Below are 18,970 nucleotides of genomic sequence, written 5' to 3'. Positions count from 1 at the left end.
TCGATCACGTCAGCAATTGTATATCCGGATCCATGGGCATTATATTGGGCCTCACATTTGCTCGAACAACGAAACTTATTTTGAACAATATCTCTCTGGTATTAGTTTTCTCGAATCGTGTTTGCGTTAAACAGTTTAAATTTTTTTGTTAAACAAAAAGTGTGTTGCTTGAAATTTTACGTTTACACGTGTTTATTAAAAAGTTCACGAAGAAATATGGGCGAGTACATGAATACATATATTTTTGACAAAAGTTTTGACGAAAGATTGTATGAATATAAGTGCATCCTTTCCGAGCCGAGAAGAGTGATGCCCCCGAATATTCGTGCAGAATGGGCTTACGACCTGGAGACGGTTATGGAGAAGGCTGGTTGGGAAGCATTGTGGAAAATATCCCGTTCAACGTGCGAATATTATAACATTCCTTATCCGGTGATAGTTCTCGTGAAGGTATTGGGAATGGATTTTCCCAAATTAAATGCCATTGTGAAAATCAACGCTGTTCTGGACGATGATATTCATCTGCCTGACAAACACGATGTACCATTGATAGAATTGTTTCCCACTGTCACTCAGAAAAATAAAACCTTGGATATAGAAGGTACTGCACATTGCGTGGATCGATTTCGCTTTTTCTATAATAATTTATGGATGCCTTGGGACGAGGATGAGGATGATGATATTATTTGGGTAAAACATCACTTGGAATCGAGGCTTAAGTTGTATTACGATATAAAAAACAAAGTTATTAATGAAGAAACATGTGAAATTATCAGATCATTAATTAAAGAGGCAAGAGAACTAAAGAAGAAGATTTTAAAATATGAGGCTTTATTGCCTGAAGATTTACATGAAGAAGAAATATCCAAAGAGTTAGCAAAAGAAGCATGCGAATTGATGAAGTTACATTTTCGACTTCAGCAAATTAAAGCAGAAATGGACCTTTTAGAAAATCCTTCATTGAGGAAGTTACTTGGGCATAATCAATACTTTAATAAAAAAGAAAAGTACAATGATTGCAAGAATGAAAAAAATATATATTACTTTGTGTGGCTTGGTGGTGCTGCAAAAGAATTACAAGAACTTTCTGTTAAAATTCAAACAATGTTACCTGAAGATGTACCTGTTAAGTATGTTTCAATTTTTTCAAGTTTCTTTAAAAAAAGTAAATAAAATTATAACTTCTATATTGTATATTTCAGAATTTCTGGATGTCTTGATGATGCTTTGGACATAATTGAAAGAGGTGATACTGTTCTACTAGGTGAAGGGTGTCATTCTGTCAAGCATTATAATGAATTACAAAAAGGAGGAAAAATCATAGGACTTTGTAATATGGAAAATACTATCCTCAGTCCAATCGAGTCAGATGTGTCGTCAGCTTTGTTTGATTTTTCTGGTACTGAGGTATATATATGTGCATATAGTATATTCGCAGATTTTTTATTATTTAAATTTACAATTTTTTTTTTACTTAATCTGTTGTAATACTTAACACAGGTCTTATTGAAAAATATCTGTATCGATTTGGGAACACTTCAAGCAGGCATAATTGTCAGAAAAGATTGTACTGTCATTGTAACTGATTGTAGAATACGTGTCTCTAACATTCCAAGTAATATCAAATGGGGTACAGTAGTTATGCCAGGTGCAAAATTAATATTTGAGAATACAGTTTTCCAAGGATTAGGAACTGTTGTGGTTATTTATACAACTGGTGAAGTTATCATGAATAAATGCCGCTTTGAAAATTGTTACGAGGGCATACGGGTAAAATCGCATTATGCAATCTTAAACCTTGTGTTCTTGGAATATATGTATATGAGTATATATTTTTTTCAGCTCTGTGATAATGCCATATTTAAGGCCACCAATTGTTCCTTTGAGAATATTAAATATCCTATAATGATGGAAACTGAGAAAGTAACCAATTCGAAAAGTATAGAAGTAGGAAGTGAATCGGCTAACATGTTTCTGGAAAAAATAATTTTAAATGAATGTAAATTTCCCAACAATGACAAAGGACAAGTCATATTAAAATCAAGAATCTTTCCATCTTTAGCATGTGCCGATTCTGATAACAAAGAAATGATAGAGTGACTCTCTTGAAGGCGACACTCTTAACAATGAACTCATTGATTGTTATTATAAGTTATTCTTATTGTTTAATATCTCGATGTATATTTGTAAGAGAATGCGTTTTATACATTTTCTATTTTTTACGAAAATATATATAATTATATAAGAATTTGCGTTATTTTACATATAAATAATTATATTTTCTTTGTACACTTTTACAAAGAATTTTATTTACAAATTTTTAAATCATTTTTTTCTGAAATATATATATTGTAATAATATATCAATTGTCGGTATTATCAGGCTGTGTAAACGCAGTTATTTAATTTACATTTTCACATCAGATGGCGCAGTCGGGACGATTCGCCGACTCAAGAGTCCGTGTTGCTTCATCAGTGCTCGGGCGCGTTGAGATATATCGGGTTTTCTCGCGCGTTGATATGCCAATTTCGAGATTGCGAATATCGATCAGCAAAGTATCAGCTTGTTGCGTCTATTATAAAGTGTGCATTATATCCGCATTAACGCGTTTCCGTCTATTCTTTTGGAGGTATAACCTCGCGACAATTCGAGTGTGCTCCGATCTGTTCTACAATCATCATCTCTTTCGCAAGCTGTCAAATCGATCGCATTTCGTCAACGATCAACGTAAGTAAGTCTCAATTCGATCAGGAGCAAAATACCCATTGTCAGATTCGCAAATCGTCCAGGTTACGAGGCGTCTCGCGAATCTAACCTAACTTAACCGGTGAGTGATCGTCGACGCGCGTCTTTATTCGTCGCATGCGCGTGTCTTCGCGAAGGAAAAAAAGCCTCGTGTGTATAAACGTGCGTAAGTACGCGCGATTTATTATAGGTATTATAATTTTCTGATTCTCAACTCGTGTCTTAGAAAACGATATCGCATGTATTTCATTATTCTTTTTTTCCCCCCACCATTATTCCTTTTCGCGTAAGCCATGTGATCGGACACGTGCGTTCGTCACGTATGAATGAAACGTCATTCGCGCGAGCTCGTCCCGGGGTCTCATCCCCATCGATCGAGAGCTCGCGGCGATTCCGTCTGGTTTCGTCTCGCGCCGAAATGATTAATCGCGCGTTCCGTCGTCGAGCGAGATAAAACCGCGGCGGCCGTCACGCTTTGATATTGAGGCGCAGTGATTAATCGCGGGGGTGAGTGGCTAGGAGTCGGGAAGGATGGGAGGGAGAAGGGCGAACTGTCGTTGGCAGTGGTATATGTATATATGTGATGTATCGCGTGGTGCACGGACGGCGATGCATATTCATGATGTAAAGGCATTCCGGGAACGATATAACACAGGAATGATGAATCCCGTATCTTGTACATATATATACATATATACGCCAACATATTCGGCGTTTTAAAACATTCGCGTCCGTTGTACGATTTTTACCCCATCTCGACTCTTCAATAGTTCTATCAGTCTTTATTTCTGCTTTTTTTAAACACAGAGAGAACTTTCTTTTAGAATTTACTCTGAAAAATCATGGTAATCGTGCTGATTAAAAAAAATTTATAAGAGTTTCTCTGATTAATATTCACCATATAAAAAATATTAATATCTACCGCAATAAGATATAAAAGATGTTTGATTAATTTTACTATGTATATATTAAAATTTTTTTTGTGGTAAATATTAATTAGAAAAACTCTTATATATAATAAAATTCTTCCAATACTATATGTTGTCATTGTCCCATGATTATTATGATTTTCAGGGTAAATTGTAAGAAAACATTTTTTTCCGTGTAGAGATTACAGATTAATTGATTTCCATATTCTATTACAGCATGCGTATTCAAAAGACGTTCAGAAAATATCCCGAAGATATTTTTAGGCGATAAAATATCTTTTGAATATGCATGTTGTAACTATAAGATATTATAAGAAAATAAAAATATTTTGACAAATAATACATATTAATGAATAATACATATATATAAAAAGATTCGTCATCTCGTTTAAAGAGATACCTGACTCTTAAATAGAGTTAAAAATGATATTCAATTTATAAAAATATAATACTTTATAAAATATTATAGATTTATAAAAATATTAAAAAAAATCTTTTTAATTAATATAAACTATGAAGTCACCAGATGATAATTAAAAAATGGTAATAATTCAATCGACCAACTCTGGCAAATAATTTAATAAAAATTACTTATTGGTCAGAGTTGATCGATTGAATTATTACCATTTTATAAATATTTTTTAAATTTTATAAAAATATTACTGAGCTGTCATATTGAAAATATTCAAAGAATAAAAGATTTCGAAGAAGAAGGACTAAAAATGTTTTTTGTTTCTTTTCAGATTCTCGCAATCGTGTATCTGAATTGCTACTTCGACGAGTCGCGAACGGTCGCGTAAACGCGATTATTAAGACCGAGTGCACGCGCGTACCAGTGTCGGACACGTCTATCGACATGGTGGAGACAACCACGCCGATCCAAGCCGCCGATGGACAAACGCAATTCGGTAACGCCCGTCACCTCGATCCGTCCGACTGCATCTTTGTCTTCAAAAATACCCTGTCGGATTACGAGGAGCCGCCGTCCGACGAGGAGCTGGTGAGTGTCCCATCTCGATTTTTATCGCTTTCTATTGCGACCGCTGGTCGCAAACCAGATAAACGAGAGACAGCGAGATCGCAAAACCGCCATCGTCAATATATAATATGTTTTTTTGATATCGCTATCGCAATTGCGCCATTTCCCGGCGCCAATTAACTAGTATTTTTGTAAAAAATTATGTATACATTTTCTGATTTTCGAAATACATCGAAATATCGACATATATTTTATTTTCTGGCACATGTGAAGATAGAGTTTCTGCATGATAATACGTAGAATTCTCAAACGAGCCGAAATCGATATCGTTTTAATTTGTTGGCTAATGAATACCGCATTAATTCGTTTCTCTCATCGACACAAGAGCGCATTTGGATTAAATTATCTGATCGTTCAGTAATTCTCGAACTAACATCGAAGTATTCGATGTAACACTTTATGAATGGACATTGCACTTTTATTTTTTTCTCTATATTACGAAAATAAATTATTTTATTAAATTTAATTATAAATTGAGATGTACTTCTCCGATATAATAGCAAAATTAGAAATTAATTTATCCAGGTAGACAGAATTAATTTTGATTGATCTCTCGGGCAACTATTAGGAACACGCTAGCATTTCTTAATTTAATCAGAAACATTTGCTTTTTAATTCTTCATAATTAAAGCTTCAACACAGTTGAAACGTGCATATTAATTGAATTTCCTACACGTTTATCTGATCTAATGTATACGCTGACATGCTGTGCATGACGTAAAAGTTACACGAGAGGTGCGAAGAGTCGCATGATGCTATAACATGATGCTATAACATATTTAGCAAATAATGAGCTACATACGTGTATATGCTGGTGATTGGTCGTGGGGCTGATGTCGAGAAGCCTTGCGGACTGGCTTCGGATCGATGTCGGGCCGCCGTTACAAAACGAGGAACGATAAAAGTATGGGGGGACGATTTTTAAAGCACGACTTTACGGTCGATCACATGGCGGTGAATTAAATTATTCCGCTCCACATTTTTCTTTCAGTCGCAAGGGACACTCGTGCGTTCTCTCTCTCTTTTCTTTCTTTATTTTTTTTTTTTTTGATGCAGTAAGGTCCGATACCGCGCGATGCAAACGCTTTAATACCTGATTGATTTCCGCTCCTGCGTGTGAAAACGTCTCTCGTTATTCTCGGGGAGACCTTTGACAAAATATATTATTCAAAGCCACCGTTATCTCCCGCACACATTAATCGCTTCGTTTTTGAAATATGTCTCCAGTACGGAACGCTAAATCATGACTCAATTATCACCGCGATAAATTGCTCTTTCTGCTTGTACAACGACACGGCGATATACAAATGATTAAATTGTCATGTAACGCAGTAAAATTATCGTGAATTATCCGTTTATCTCCGCTTTCCGAAACGGATATGGCATATATGTACATACATTGAAATTTATACTTTATATAGATAAAATATATTACGGTGGTTAATTTCCTATATTTGGCGTTAAAATATGCATGTTGCTAACAGGTCGTTTAAACAGGTCATCGCTCGAATAACATTCGCTCGGGGATTTTCTCGAAAACGGGGGGATTGCCTCGCGATGTGGCCGACAGCAAGGATCTTATAAATCATTTCGCTACATTGTCGATTATGAGCGATTCGTGCATAATGCATAATGCTTCCGTCGGGTCACGATCGTACACATCCTGTGCACGAGAGGAATACCTATATAGAATATATGTATATTCACGTATAGTGTATCTCGGCACTTGGTCGCGTGTTGCTCGCGAGCACCATCGTGTCGTATAGCGCCCGATAGCGCCAAGATAAAATGTTGCAGCTGTACGCGTACAATGTGTCGCAATGTGGTGTTATTTCCGAAAATATCCCGCCCGAGTTGCGAGTTGTGCGAAAAAACAGAAATAACCATTCGAGATAGTGGTTCGCGCGCGTGGGAAGAGAGTACAAGTCCGATAAGAATATAGTCGTGCAGGTGTGTGTGTGTGTGTGTGTGTGTGTGTATGTGTGAGCGCGAAACTGTTCGAGAATATTCAGGAAAATGATGCGAGAAAAAGGGTTGGTCGCGCTAACAGCCTCTCGCGTTGAATTAACTTTGAATTAAAATCGTGATTAAACGAAACGTTGAAATTAACGTTGAAGATTTCGTTTTTGTAGAAACTATATAATTGTTGACTTTAATAACGAAACACTATTTATACGAGGTACAAATTCTGACATTACACGTTGACGTTAAAACATAGAAAATAATTAATATATATAATTAACGCGTAATCTAATTAACGCGTGTACGTATAGAAGTGACAAGAGAGGCGAGAGTGGATAATTGTAAGAGCGTTGAGGAACGAGGTGAAATTACGACGCGGGGTTTCGACAGAGAGGGTATAAGGGGGCAAAACGTTGAAATGGAAAATGAAAGACGGAAAGAGATGTATAACGGTGAAAACGATCAATCACTCGAGAGAGGACCAGAATGGTTGTGCCACACGGCTGCAAATAACACCTAACGTGTGTGCACGAGCGCGTATGGTTAGGTGTCGTGTGTGTGTGTGTGTGTGTGTGTGTGTGTGTGTGTGTGTGTGTGTGTGTGTGTGTGTGTGTATGTGTGTCGGTCAAAAGCATCGGCAGGACGTATTACGAGTTACTGCTCTCGGCTGTTTCTCGTCGCTCTCGCTGCGCCGAACGTGAAATGTGTATTGCTTCTCTCTCTTTTTTCTCCCTTTTTTCTCTCTCTTTAACAGCTCTTTAAATTTTTCTCATTAGGCTTAACGCACACGAGCAGTTCTTTTCGCCGCAAGCGAAAAAATCACAAAAGAATATAATGAAAGACCTGCTGGTATATTACATATTGCATTCGAAATTATTTTAAAATGATTATAAAGAAGCGCATAAATGATATAAAAAGTTATAATTATTATAAAAAGAGAATTGATTTATATATAAATTATATCTGACGCTATTATTATTGAGTTGAATTTCCTCTCCAAGTAAACTAACAATGAGACTAATTTTATACATTCTATATATAAATCATTTATATTTATATATACATACACATTTGTACAATATTATGAAATAATCTTTTCATTTATTCTATTTCACGGAACAAGTATAGGGTTAATGAGAGTTGTGCAAAAACTGGGGCGCAAAAATTTGGTATTTAATATAGTTTAATTATACAAATAGAACGTTTCGGCGCCCTTTCGAGCCATCTTCTGTGAATTTACGTCAAAATTCATATAAAATTAGAACATTAATGTTAAAGTGAGATACAGTCTAAAATACCTTATAAAGTTACGCATAAGAAATGATATACGCAATTCTCGTTTCTCGTAACTGCCTAACTTTATAAGGTACTTGGGACCAGGTATCTCATTTTGACATTAATGTTCTAATTTTATGTAAATTTTAACGCATACACATATATTTGTAAAAGACTCGAAATAAAACCGAAACGTTCTACTTTTATAATTAAACTATTAAATATAACTTTCTCTCTCTGTATTCTGATTTATGCACACGCTCTTAGTCCAATATTCATTCTATATTGTATATAAATTGGACCTCGTATATTTTATTTATTTTTTATATTTTATTTTATTTTACATAAATTATCTTCTCCAAAAATATCTAAGTTAACAATTATTCTAAAATCATTCACTTAACTCTTTTTCTCCTTTTGACATTACGTGAAGTTATTTTTCAAATTTTTTTCATAATATATTATTTTTTTTAAATAATAAAAAAATGATAATTTTAATATAATTCGTAATTTAAAATGTCATTATTTTTATTTTAGATAATTTACATGTACGTTTACATATAATATATTTGGTTTACTTTGCGCAATACTATTCCTTTGAATTTGATTTCCAAAGCAGTTTCTTTTGCTCGTGTGCAACAACATACACACATATGTTTGATATGTTCACGTTTGACACGACTAACCACACCGCCGTGAAAATGGTATGCATTGAATTTTGAAAAGTGCTGCAGCAAAACAATCAATGTGTGCCTTATCGATTCGACGATATCACAGTTCTATTTGCTAGAGAAAATTAATTTTTAAAAATTTATATAAATAATAAATTATATAAATCCCGACGAGAGACGTATTACAAAGTTATTTAATTGTTGTAAAGAAATGTCTATACGCGCTTTGAATTATTATAAAGTTATTACGAAAGTTAAAATACATTATTTTAATAAATCATCGTCGCCTTGTTCCATTTATCACAAAGTAATAAGAAATCCTTGCTTGGCACATGTATATATGTGTTTTCTCGAAAATATTTTGTTACACGCTATTATAAATTTCCTCTTTGTAGATCACGCTGAGAGATTACGTGAATTTGAACAATTTTTCATTATTAAATAAACAGTAATAAAAGTTATTACAGCGTAAAATTACATAAATACCGAACACAGTACACATATTTACTTGACATGTTATCGTGGTTGCACGAGCGTCGAGTCTTGCTGTTGCTCTTTAAGCAGGGGTTGCTTTTAATCTTTGTATACTTATGTCAACGTATGTTATGAGAGAGATAATGGACTTCTCTCCCCGGGAAAAACGTCGTCATTCGCCGTCGTTCCCCGCGATTTACGTCGCGCCAACCACCAGTGATCATAATTCTACCGTCACACAACGTATGGAGATTTTCCAAACGGACCGATTAAAATGGTACGACGCGATGCTGCCAAAACTCATATAATGCGCGTGTCTCGGATACAAGAAAGGGAGAGCGACAGCTCATTTTGCTGCACGAGCTCGGCAAATCGTTCATTAATGACATGACTATCGAAACTCTGGGTATCTCTCGTATCACTTGTTTGCCAGAAAAGCCAGTCGCTAAATATACATTCCCTCGTTTTTGCTCGAACCGTTCGTCGGATAACGACGACACGTGTCCCATTCAAATTTTGATAAGCGCGATCAGCCGAATCCTATATCTATTTTTCTCTCTTCCGCCTGTACCGGCTGCGACGCGCGTTCGATGATAAAATAACCAAAACCACAGTAACACGTCTGCGAGAGATTTGTCGAGCTTCCAGTAATTAAAACACGCGAATCATTAGCTTTATTAGATTTTAACTGGAGTTTAATTTCTCGAAATGTCTCCGAGCAATATTTGTCAAATCGATTTTTAATCGAGCTTCTTCTATCACGAAGATATCTTTATTTTGTCTCATGGGTGTTTGTAGAATTTTCTCCAGGAGGAGACATAATTAAATTTTTTTGTTTTTCTTAATCTTTTAAATTTTACCTTTTTTGCTATTTTGTTGTTTTTATTTTTTTATATTAAATATGCAATATATATTATATTATATTTATTTATATTATTTATATTTATATTATATTTATATATTTATATTAAATATGCAAATAAATTCCAGTGTTTGTTAAAAAGCAAAGCAAATTCTTAATTTTTTTACTAATTTTAAGGGAGACAAATCCTCTTGATCTGCGAACGCCTATGTCTTGTCTAACGATGTTAGATTTAAAAAAATGGAAAATTCTGATTTTTTAAAATATTAGGCACGGACTCGTCACGTGAGACGGAAAAGATCGAAATAATTCCCTTAAGAATAGTTTGAGCGAATAATTGAATAAATCCGAAGAGGTTTGACGCGCGTAGGCTGCTGTCTGTTAATACTTAAATACTTACACACAGCGCAACGTCGTGTATCGTCTTCTCTATCAATCAGCACACGACGATAGGTATGTCGCCTTGATTTAGTTTGCTTTTAAAATTAAATTAACTCGCCTTGTGCGCGTGGCTCCGAGAGAATCGCTTAGTAGCTATGAAATATCATGCCTCGAGTTTGCGCATTACCTCTCGCAACTATCGGATCGTAAATCACGGTATATTTCTATACGCCTGCCCTCGATAATCCATGGCGAAATAAATATACACGTCAGCGTAACTTTATTATCATATATTAACGTATTATTCGTTCATCAACTCTTTTTTTTTTCTATCGAATAAAGTTTTCGATGAAGAGAGAAAAGATTAACTCCGCGATCTCTCTGAGATATTTTCATTCTATTCGCTTCTCTCACTCGCGTCCCACGTGACAACCGACTCGAGATTATGAATGATTAATCTTGCCAAACTGGTTACGGTGCATAATTTTCCGCGTTTGCGACATTTGTGCGAAATTCTTCGAACGCCTTTGGGCCACGTGATGAAATTCGTGGGCGATAGATCAATAAAAGCTTGTTGTTAACGGCAAGGCAAAGGAGAGATCTAGGCAGCTCCAGCTGTGGTTTATTTTGGGTTTTAGGTCCGTGGAGAGATGCACGGTGTCTCGTCTTTAGAGGCACACGCACACACGGGGGGTTTCAACGCGTATAAACGCGAGAGAAATAGATTATTTAGTGGCTAGTAAAGCGCCAGTAAAGTCTGCTTTTCTCGTCGTTCAATAACGCTGCGCACGACAATCGTAAATAATGCGATTTTAGTACACACATTGTAAAGCGCTAAAACGAGATGCGCACGCACCTGTCACAATCCACCTGTAATTAGCTACACAGCAATCCCGGCCAGTCGGATCACCGTCAGTTTCGTATATCCGAGCTTATTGTTTAATCCGATAATCGGTGAAAGAAAGAAAGAGAGAGAGAGAGAGAGAGAGAAAGAGCGATCGTCTGTTTTTCGCGATAATACTCGATAAACTGCATAGATTCAGGATTTATTCGCTATTTCGGACTATCCCGTCTGTGTTGGCAGAAATAAAAATTGTGCTACTATTCCTCCTCTATTCTCCGTGTTTCCGTGTTGTTTCGCAACATGATGTACCGTGATGGTTCACGCATGGTTTTTATACAAGGCTCGGACGAGGCTTGAAACAGCATGCGCGCGCGAATGCAATCGCGTTCTGAAAAAAAGTGCAAACTGGAAATTGGTTAGCTCAACGTGACGAGCAATATCGGCGAGGGGCTTTTCGGTCGCTTTGTTAAGTTTTTATAGCCTGTTCGTTCTGAAAGAACGGTCCGTTGGCTTAGGTTTTTTTCATTCGAATCCCGGATACAGAACTGCTCTCTAATGGCTTAAAGAGCGCGTTTGGTTTCATCTCGTAGTTTTTTTTTATTCCGTCCTTTTTTCGAGATGATGGAACATTAAGGGCGGATACGAAGAGGGCCGCAGAGATTCACAAGGGTTAACGACAGATCCATCTGTCGTTTATATCGCGCAATCGGGCACAATTTATTACTACTTTCCTGCACTTCATGAATAATACGCTCGCTAAATTATTCATAAGTCACACTTTGCGTGTGCCGGATAAAGCGCGTCGCAATTTCTAAAATAGGTCCTGCAGCCTTCGCGAAAATTAAAGGTTAATTAATCCTGCTTACAACGACGAAAATCTCGCGACGGATCCCGCGTTGTGGAAATGATGGATGATATTTTACATTGAACTATCAGCTACGTAACGTTTTGGAACGCGTTTACTGGTAAAAAAAGAGGACGAGGAAAAGGATGAGGAAAATGAGAGAAGCCGACTATCTCGATTATTATCTGACGTATATTTTTTGTTCGGGAGAATAATAGCGCGCGACCATTTTAATGGATCCCCTCGATTCCTTCTCGTCGCGAGAGAGATTTCGATCAGGAGATGCGACTGTCGGGGAACGATCGATGATAATGCTTAAAGCTGAGCGATGACCGTAATATCCGTCCACAAATCGCGTTCAACGACTGTGTTTAGATTACTATCTCTCCATCTAACGCGGATAAGAGAGAAGAGAGCCACATCTAGCAAGGTCACGTTCGCGTGCCAGCCGTCGTCTCTGGATCTTCTTAGGTGATATACGTATCCCGCCGTGCTTGAGTAGTTTGGAATCTATCTTGAGCCACGGAGACCCTAAACTCCTCCTGTCTCGAGTATCGAATCGTATAACTTTCGAGCTGTAGGTATCGAGCCGCGGATCATCGAAGCTCGGACCCTCAGTCATCGGGTTTCGCCGTCGACGAGCAACAATGCGAAACAAATGATTAAAGAGTCGTCCACAGTTGATATTTAAAAAAATTATTTTAAAAAAATATTTTTAAAAAATAGGCAACTTTCTGCGGTTGTTTCTTTTTTTTTCATGCAAATTAGCTGTGTGATTTTAATTGCTGTTAACTCCCTCGATAACTTCCGGTGGGTCAACGGGTTCGTCGGTGTCCTTGAGCGAAAACTCGAGCATCCTCGGCATAAAATGTTTATATGGGGCGCTGCACCTGCTAATTTTGGCCCATCGCGTCGACACCCCGTGGCGAAGGAGATTCGATCTGTATACGGTTCGCGCAATAGGGGGTGAGAGGGTGAAAGAGGGGACATGGCATTGAAGATAAGCGGAGAAAGGTCGCGACGGATTAAGCGCATATCCTGCGCCTGCATGAATTCGTGACTCGATTTGCTGTATAACGCGGGCGCACAAAAGCCCCAGAAATTTTCGAAGGATTTTCAAGATTATATGAATACGTGTGTAGATACATATATTTACATCGACCACTCGATGCTTATTTATAATATTTTCAGCTGAAAGGAAGAGAGAGAGAGAGAGAAGAAAAAAAAAAGAGAAAATAAATGGTCCATTGCGAAAACAGCAGTTACTTCTCAAGCGGAACTTTGCGGCATAGAGACCGAGAATGTCATCGACGAAACTTGTCATTCTCACGTGCGAACATAAAGTCATCCAACCGGAAGGCCATTAGGTTACATATTTCAGGAACGACTACTTTGAACGGTTCTTTCCTTTATGCCGTCTGCGCTCTAGTAACTTTATGCGGTAGATTTGTTCAAATATAGTTCTGCTGTATAAAAGTTCTCTTTTTTGTTGATTTCATTCCTTATTGTTAATTTTGTTATTTTACTTATTTCATTCGATTGCACCTGCTAACTTATCTAATCGCCAGAACAATAGATGCATATAATAACGTGGCGACTTTATATTCTGTTTATTATACGTTACACGCAGGTGTAGTTTCGTATGCTCATTATTAATGCAGTAATGCATTTGTGTATGTGTGTGTAAAGATGTTAATTATCTAGTATCAAATTAGAACATAATCCGCTTATCCGATATACGCGATAGAGCTTACTTCCGTTCATAATTTCCGTAAAACGGGATCTGTAATCGGGGGAACAGGAAGAAAACGCGTTAACGAGAGAGAGAGAGAATAATTCCGCTGTCGAATCCGGCGCGAGAAAATCGAGAGCGGATAGCGAATATATACATTTGGCACGAGTGTCACACGAGCGTAACGCATAAAGGAATGCGATGGGACCGGTTGATTTACGACCCACGATAGGACAGATCGCGTGCATTTCCGTGGGAATATTCTCCCTTCCCAGCTAAATCAGTTGAGATCGTCGGGCATGTCGGCGCGACGCAATCTAACTGCGATTGATGTCCGGGGAAGAATTTCGAATTTGTCGCTCCATATAGCCCGAAGTCGCGGTTACATAATTGGGCGATTACTATATATTTACGCTCGAACCATTGTCGCGTTACGTATGCGTTTACACCGCATTACCATTTGATGTATACACACATTACACACTCATTGTGTCGTGGCCGCGAAATTACGTCCCAACCTCGCGTTAGTAAACAAATTATTTTATCATACGGTCGAAATGTCGGTTCTCCTCGCGATAGTCGAGAAGACACGTCACTACAAACACCGAGCTTTTTATCTCATTAAGAAGATCTTAAACGTCGTTCTGTTTTATTGATAAAACAGGACGTCATTTTTGCGCACTCTTCTTTTTATGGGTTGAATAATAAATGCTTTTTCACGAACAAATTTTTAATCTTTTAATTTAACAAAGTATTTATTAATCTATTCAATCAATAAAAAGAAAAGGGTTCGCAAAAATGATGTTTTATCGATAAAACGGGATGGCGTTTAGGATCCCTTTAAACAACAATGTTCGACAACTGTTCACCTTGCTTCTTCGATACGAAATAGTGCACGGGGGCGTCGGTTTAAATCCGCCACGCGCGCATTAAGAGCAAAAGCGAGCACGCGTTTTCGCGAGACCTAGGCTAGGCAGTGATTCATGCGGGGCGATTTATTAAGTCGTATTAGCTAGCGACGCGTCTCGGCGCGCGACGACCCGAAAGAAAGTCCCGTGGGGATAAAATAGGAACATAGGACTCCCTTTTGTGCCGGGCCGTGTGCGCGACCCTCATCTCGTCTCGTCTCGTCTCGTCTCGTCTCAGTTTATAATTATCGCCGCCGTCGCGGTTCTGCCGCGGTTCCGCGAGCGGAAGGTATGTATGTACATACGTTGTATACGCGCGCACATATGCGGACGCAGCTTTCGTCCCGCGTCGTTCGAGAGAAGATGAGCGCCAGGCTATCTCCCGTGGTCCGTTACGTCCAACTATTTCTGTACTATACGTCCCGGTAGGCACGCTTCAGATGCACAAACTATCGAAGATAATCATACGCACGTGTGTGCCTCGTTGAAGAGTAAAATATTATTTCGAAATTTATTCTCGGCGAGATTGACAGCTACGAGAGGAGGAAGTCGGGAGGGAAATTTTTAATTAATTTAAATTGTAAAATTATCGATCGAAATAATAAAGAGATATTATAGAAATTCTTACGTGAAATGATACTTGAAATTTTTAAACTAGCATTAATTATTTGAGGTATTTTTCATACTTCTCGTATTCTTTATTAAATGTTATTTCTACTGTTATATAATAAGAAAATAATTGCAAGATTGATAAAAATTATCTGATGCATTTGGAGTAGCTGTAAGAAAGAGAATGAATATAGAATTAATTACAAATTTGTTGGAAAAAAACAGTAAACAATACATTTCAATATTTTGCTGTCCATAAAGAGAGAAAATCATTATTTTGATTACAAACACTTGAATTCTTGAACGAGAAATACGTATTTGATATATATTAATTTTGGTTCGTTCAACAATAAATTAATTGAATATTTCAAAGGATCTTGATTAAACGTAAAAATAAATTTATTTTTTGTTTAATTTATAATCGAACGGCGAAACTATAATAACGCTTACGTAAATTTCTATTTATTTTCCATTTAAAATACTATTTTGCGGCCAACTATGAACAGCGCATCTTCACGTGACCCGCTATTCCAGTCGTGACGTTAAAAAGACTCCCGACGCGAGACGTTGAAGTCAACAACGGGATGAAGGCATCGTCCTTCGCTGCCAAAAAGCCTCCTCTCGGAAGACGTTTTCGTTTTTCCTGATTTACCCGCACCGTCCCCGCGTTTCTCGTAATTTTCTCTCGCTGGCACCAGAATCCGCACCAGACATATCATAACTTCCAACCGCTACTTATTTCGGTGTAGCCTCGTTTATTTGTTTTGACGAGTTTTCGCTACAATGCTATACGGAGTGCACGATCGTAAAACCCATATAATTAACGCGGTGCGATGTACATATATTTTATCACATAATTGACTCTTGCGCAAAAGTCCTGAAAGATTCTTGACAGAGGTGTATTGCGTGTGCTACAAAGATAAATTTTACCGCATATTCTTGTCTCTCGGCTCACTCTATATTCCTATCTCCACCTACTTACAAAGTTACATGCGAATTGATGGGATCTGGTCGACGATGTCGCAAGAAACGGCGGAGAAACAACCGGACAGATCTTATCTCTCGCAACAAATCACTACGAGCTACAATATGTCTCAGCAATTATTATTGCCGTAGGTATATATATATATATATATATATATATAAATCGTGATAAGACAGTGTACGAGGATTAATTGTCCGGAGTAGAAGCTACGTTCCAAATTATTTAATAGCGTGGATTTTGAGATTTACAATGACTTCGTTTCTCTGCGCGATATTTTGGTAAGAAGAGAAACGACGCGCTTATATGAATTTGCAAATATCGCGCGGCGTATCATTTTTCTAAAAATCATTCCTCCGAGTTATCTAACAATTTTCGTCCCCGAAATAATCTCGGGATTCTGAAAATTAATTTACATAGGAAAACGAATATGCATAGTCGCGCGATTTTCCGCGTTTTCCTGCCGGGTAAACATGCCATGCATTTTCGTCGCGCTTATGATTTTCATGGACCATAAATTCGACAATTTTCTGCACAATTTTTTTTTTTTTTTTTTTTTTACAAAGCCTGAAAATAGCAGTTCGTCTCGCGAGCGTATGACTGCTCCGGATTTATAGGAGCTGTCTGAGAGCTTCTCGCCGACGCGATGGCGGTTCAATTCAGGCATTGTTATCACTCACGTTTTAACGACTTCGGGCGAAACTTTGCCTCTCGTATATATACCATAACGCGTTGGATCGTATACGATGGACTCTCTTCTCTCCATCGGCATCGTTTATAACCCATTCAAGACGAGGGGAGAGAAAGAGATAGAGAGAGAGAGATCTCGATTTCCGCCTCGAGCTCGATTATTCCGACGATATGATCGGCGTGTGTCGCGCTTCGAAGATTTCGCGAATATCCGCTGCTCAGATTTGGAAGCTCGTATTCATCTCTCCGCGATTCGATCGATTCACACGAACGTATATAAGTATAGATATTTTTCCCATTACGGACATTTTTCTAGTCACTTTTTCTCTATCGCGAGAAACAGAGGAATCGCTCTCGTCGCGCTTCGATAATGTCACATCAGTCTTCTTTCGAAACGCGGAAGATCGGAAAAGATCACGAAGAAATGGCGATTATTATCAGCCGGATAATTCATCAAAAGAAGCTAATATCTTGGTTGTCACGCCACGACACAACGATCTGAATGCAGGTTTGCGCTCGAATATGAAAACGTAATTTTAGTATTGTACTCTTTGAAACTATGACGTTAGAGAGAATATAACCGCTTATTAAAGCCTCCCCTTCTCCCTCATAATCCCTGTTATTCGACGGTACCACGTTTGCTTAACACGCAAAAATTCTAAATATATATGTATAATCTAGCTAATCAATTATTTTTGCTCCGACTCGGTGTCGGTGCGACGTTGACAAGTCTATAAAGAAACCCGGTAAATCAATTTTTGCAGGAGAGAGAACCGACCACGCAGTTTCCCGATACAACTACAAACCCGGTGCGCTAATAACGTTACAACACGCTCGCGTTGTTTCACAGGGTTGCTCACGCAACCGGGTGTATTTGCCATATACTGGATTCGAACGCGTTCCGAGCGCGATTTGATTTCCGGTTTTTCTACATTTGCCGGTTTTTTTTTTTTTTTTTCATTTCGCTTATCTGCGCGCGTGAATTTTGACGCACGAAAGCCGGTCAACCTTGCGCGAATAGTGAAAGTCGTCGACCGTCGATGCAGCGGGTTTCGATCCAGCGAGTCGTGTGCTTTTTTTCAGTTGTCCGATTTTTTATTTCCTCTTTTTCCTTTTTTTAATGCGGTAACCTGCGTCCGCGAAGGAGTTATAAAGCAGTAAAATTTTTCTCACGCGACACTCGTGCGCATAGACTCACTCATCAGTTTGCAGAGAATTGCATTTTATATATTTACGATACAGAACGGTCCGGTCGTTTCTGTCCGCAACGGTTGATAGAACAAGATTCACGGCGTCTTCGAACAAATGTTTCCTTCTCGAAGAAACTGTCGATGATCAAATTTTCGATGGAGTTTCGGCATCGACGAAATTAAATTGTTCCGTTAATTGTCATGTAATTAGACAGTTGTGTAGTTGTCTACAGATGCAGGTTTTCGCAGTTTAATTATTTACACTCCGAATAGTTTTGTTCGGCACGTAATTATTAACGTTTCGAAGCTTACGTGAGATCTGTGCCGTTGTCGAGTTTAACGATGCACCTGACAGTGTCATCACGTACGCGGATAATTTCGTCGATACTTTGCATACAACTGCGTTTACGAATTATGTGACGAATCCATTTCGAATTATCGAATTCGACTTATATCGATTTGTGTCAAGAGCACTGAATTATTAACAGCTAGAACGCGGAACAAAGGAGCGAAAAGTAGCTCAAAGATAATTCAAATTTTCGCTCGTAGAGATGTATTATGGTCCGTTCATCGGTGAATCGGAGCGATATATCTCGCTGCGAGTTAACAATAATTGCCGCGTTTGCCTCTATGCGTGTATCGTACACAATTTCACATCACGCGATACCGTGGAGCGAATGAAGCAATGAACGGTGAATGAAGCCTGGTCTGTATATGTCGATAGAACGTACGCAATGCAACGGAAATTGTTTATATTTTGACGATGAGTTGGTTCTCTCGCGCACGATCGAATTGACACGCGACAGTGAAATATATATCGAATCGACCAGCCT

General features: G+C 38.0%; 2 protein-coding genes across 2 annotated transcripts in view; both read left to right on the top strand.

Moving 5' to 3' along the window:
- nesd (SHC binding and spindle associated nessun dorma) lies at positions 1-2,248 on the top strand. Its single transcript, XM_085479610.1, has 4 exons — positions 1-1,130; positions 1,203-1,407; positions 1,501-1,770; positions 1,843-2,248. The coding sequence occupies exons 1-4, from the start codon at positions 217-219 to the stop codon at positions 2,098-2,100; spliced, it is 1,647 nt and encodes a 548-aa protein (XP_085335736.1). The 5' UTR covers positions 1-216; the 3' UTR covers positions 2,101-2,248.
- A 191-nt stretch (positions 2,249-2,439) lies between these two features.
- LOC114928505 (pseudouridylate synthase RPUSD2) overlaps positions 2,440-18,970 on the top strand; it is a 129,722-nt gene continuing 113,191 nt past the window's right edge. Inside the window, exons 1-2 of the mRNA XM_029299742.2 lie at positions 2,440-2,727; positions 4,418-4,674. Coding sequence (XP_029155575.1) covers positions 2,520-2,727; positions 4,418-4,674 — 465 coding nt within the window. The 5' untranslated portion in view covers positions 2,440-2,519. The remainder of the gene's footprint in view (positions 2,728-4,417; positions 4,675-18,970) is intronic.

The sequence above is a fragment of the Nylanderia fulva genome, unplaced genomic scaffold (genome assembly GCF_048542155.1).
Source record: "Nylanderia fulva isolate GAGA-0341 unplaced genomic scaffold, ASM4854215v1 Scaffold1, whole genome shotgun sequence".
In the NCBI taxonomy this organism is placed as follows: Eukaryota; Metazoa; Arthropoda; class Insecta; order Hymenoptera; family Formicidae; genus Nylanderia; species Nylanderia fulva.
This window is presented reverse-complemented; position numbering and strand designations above follow the sequence as displayed.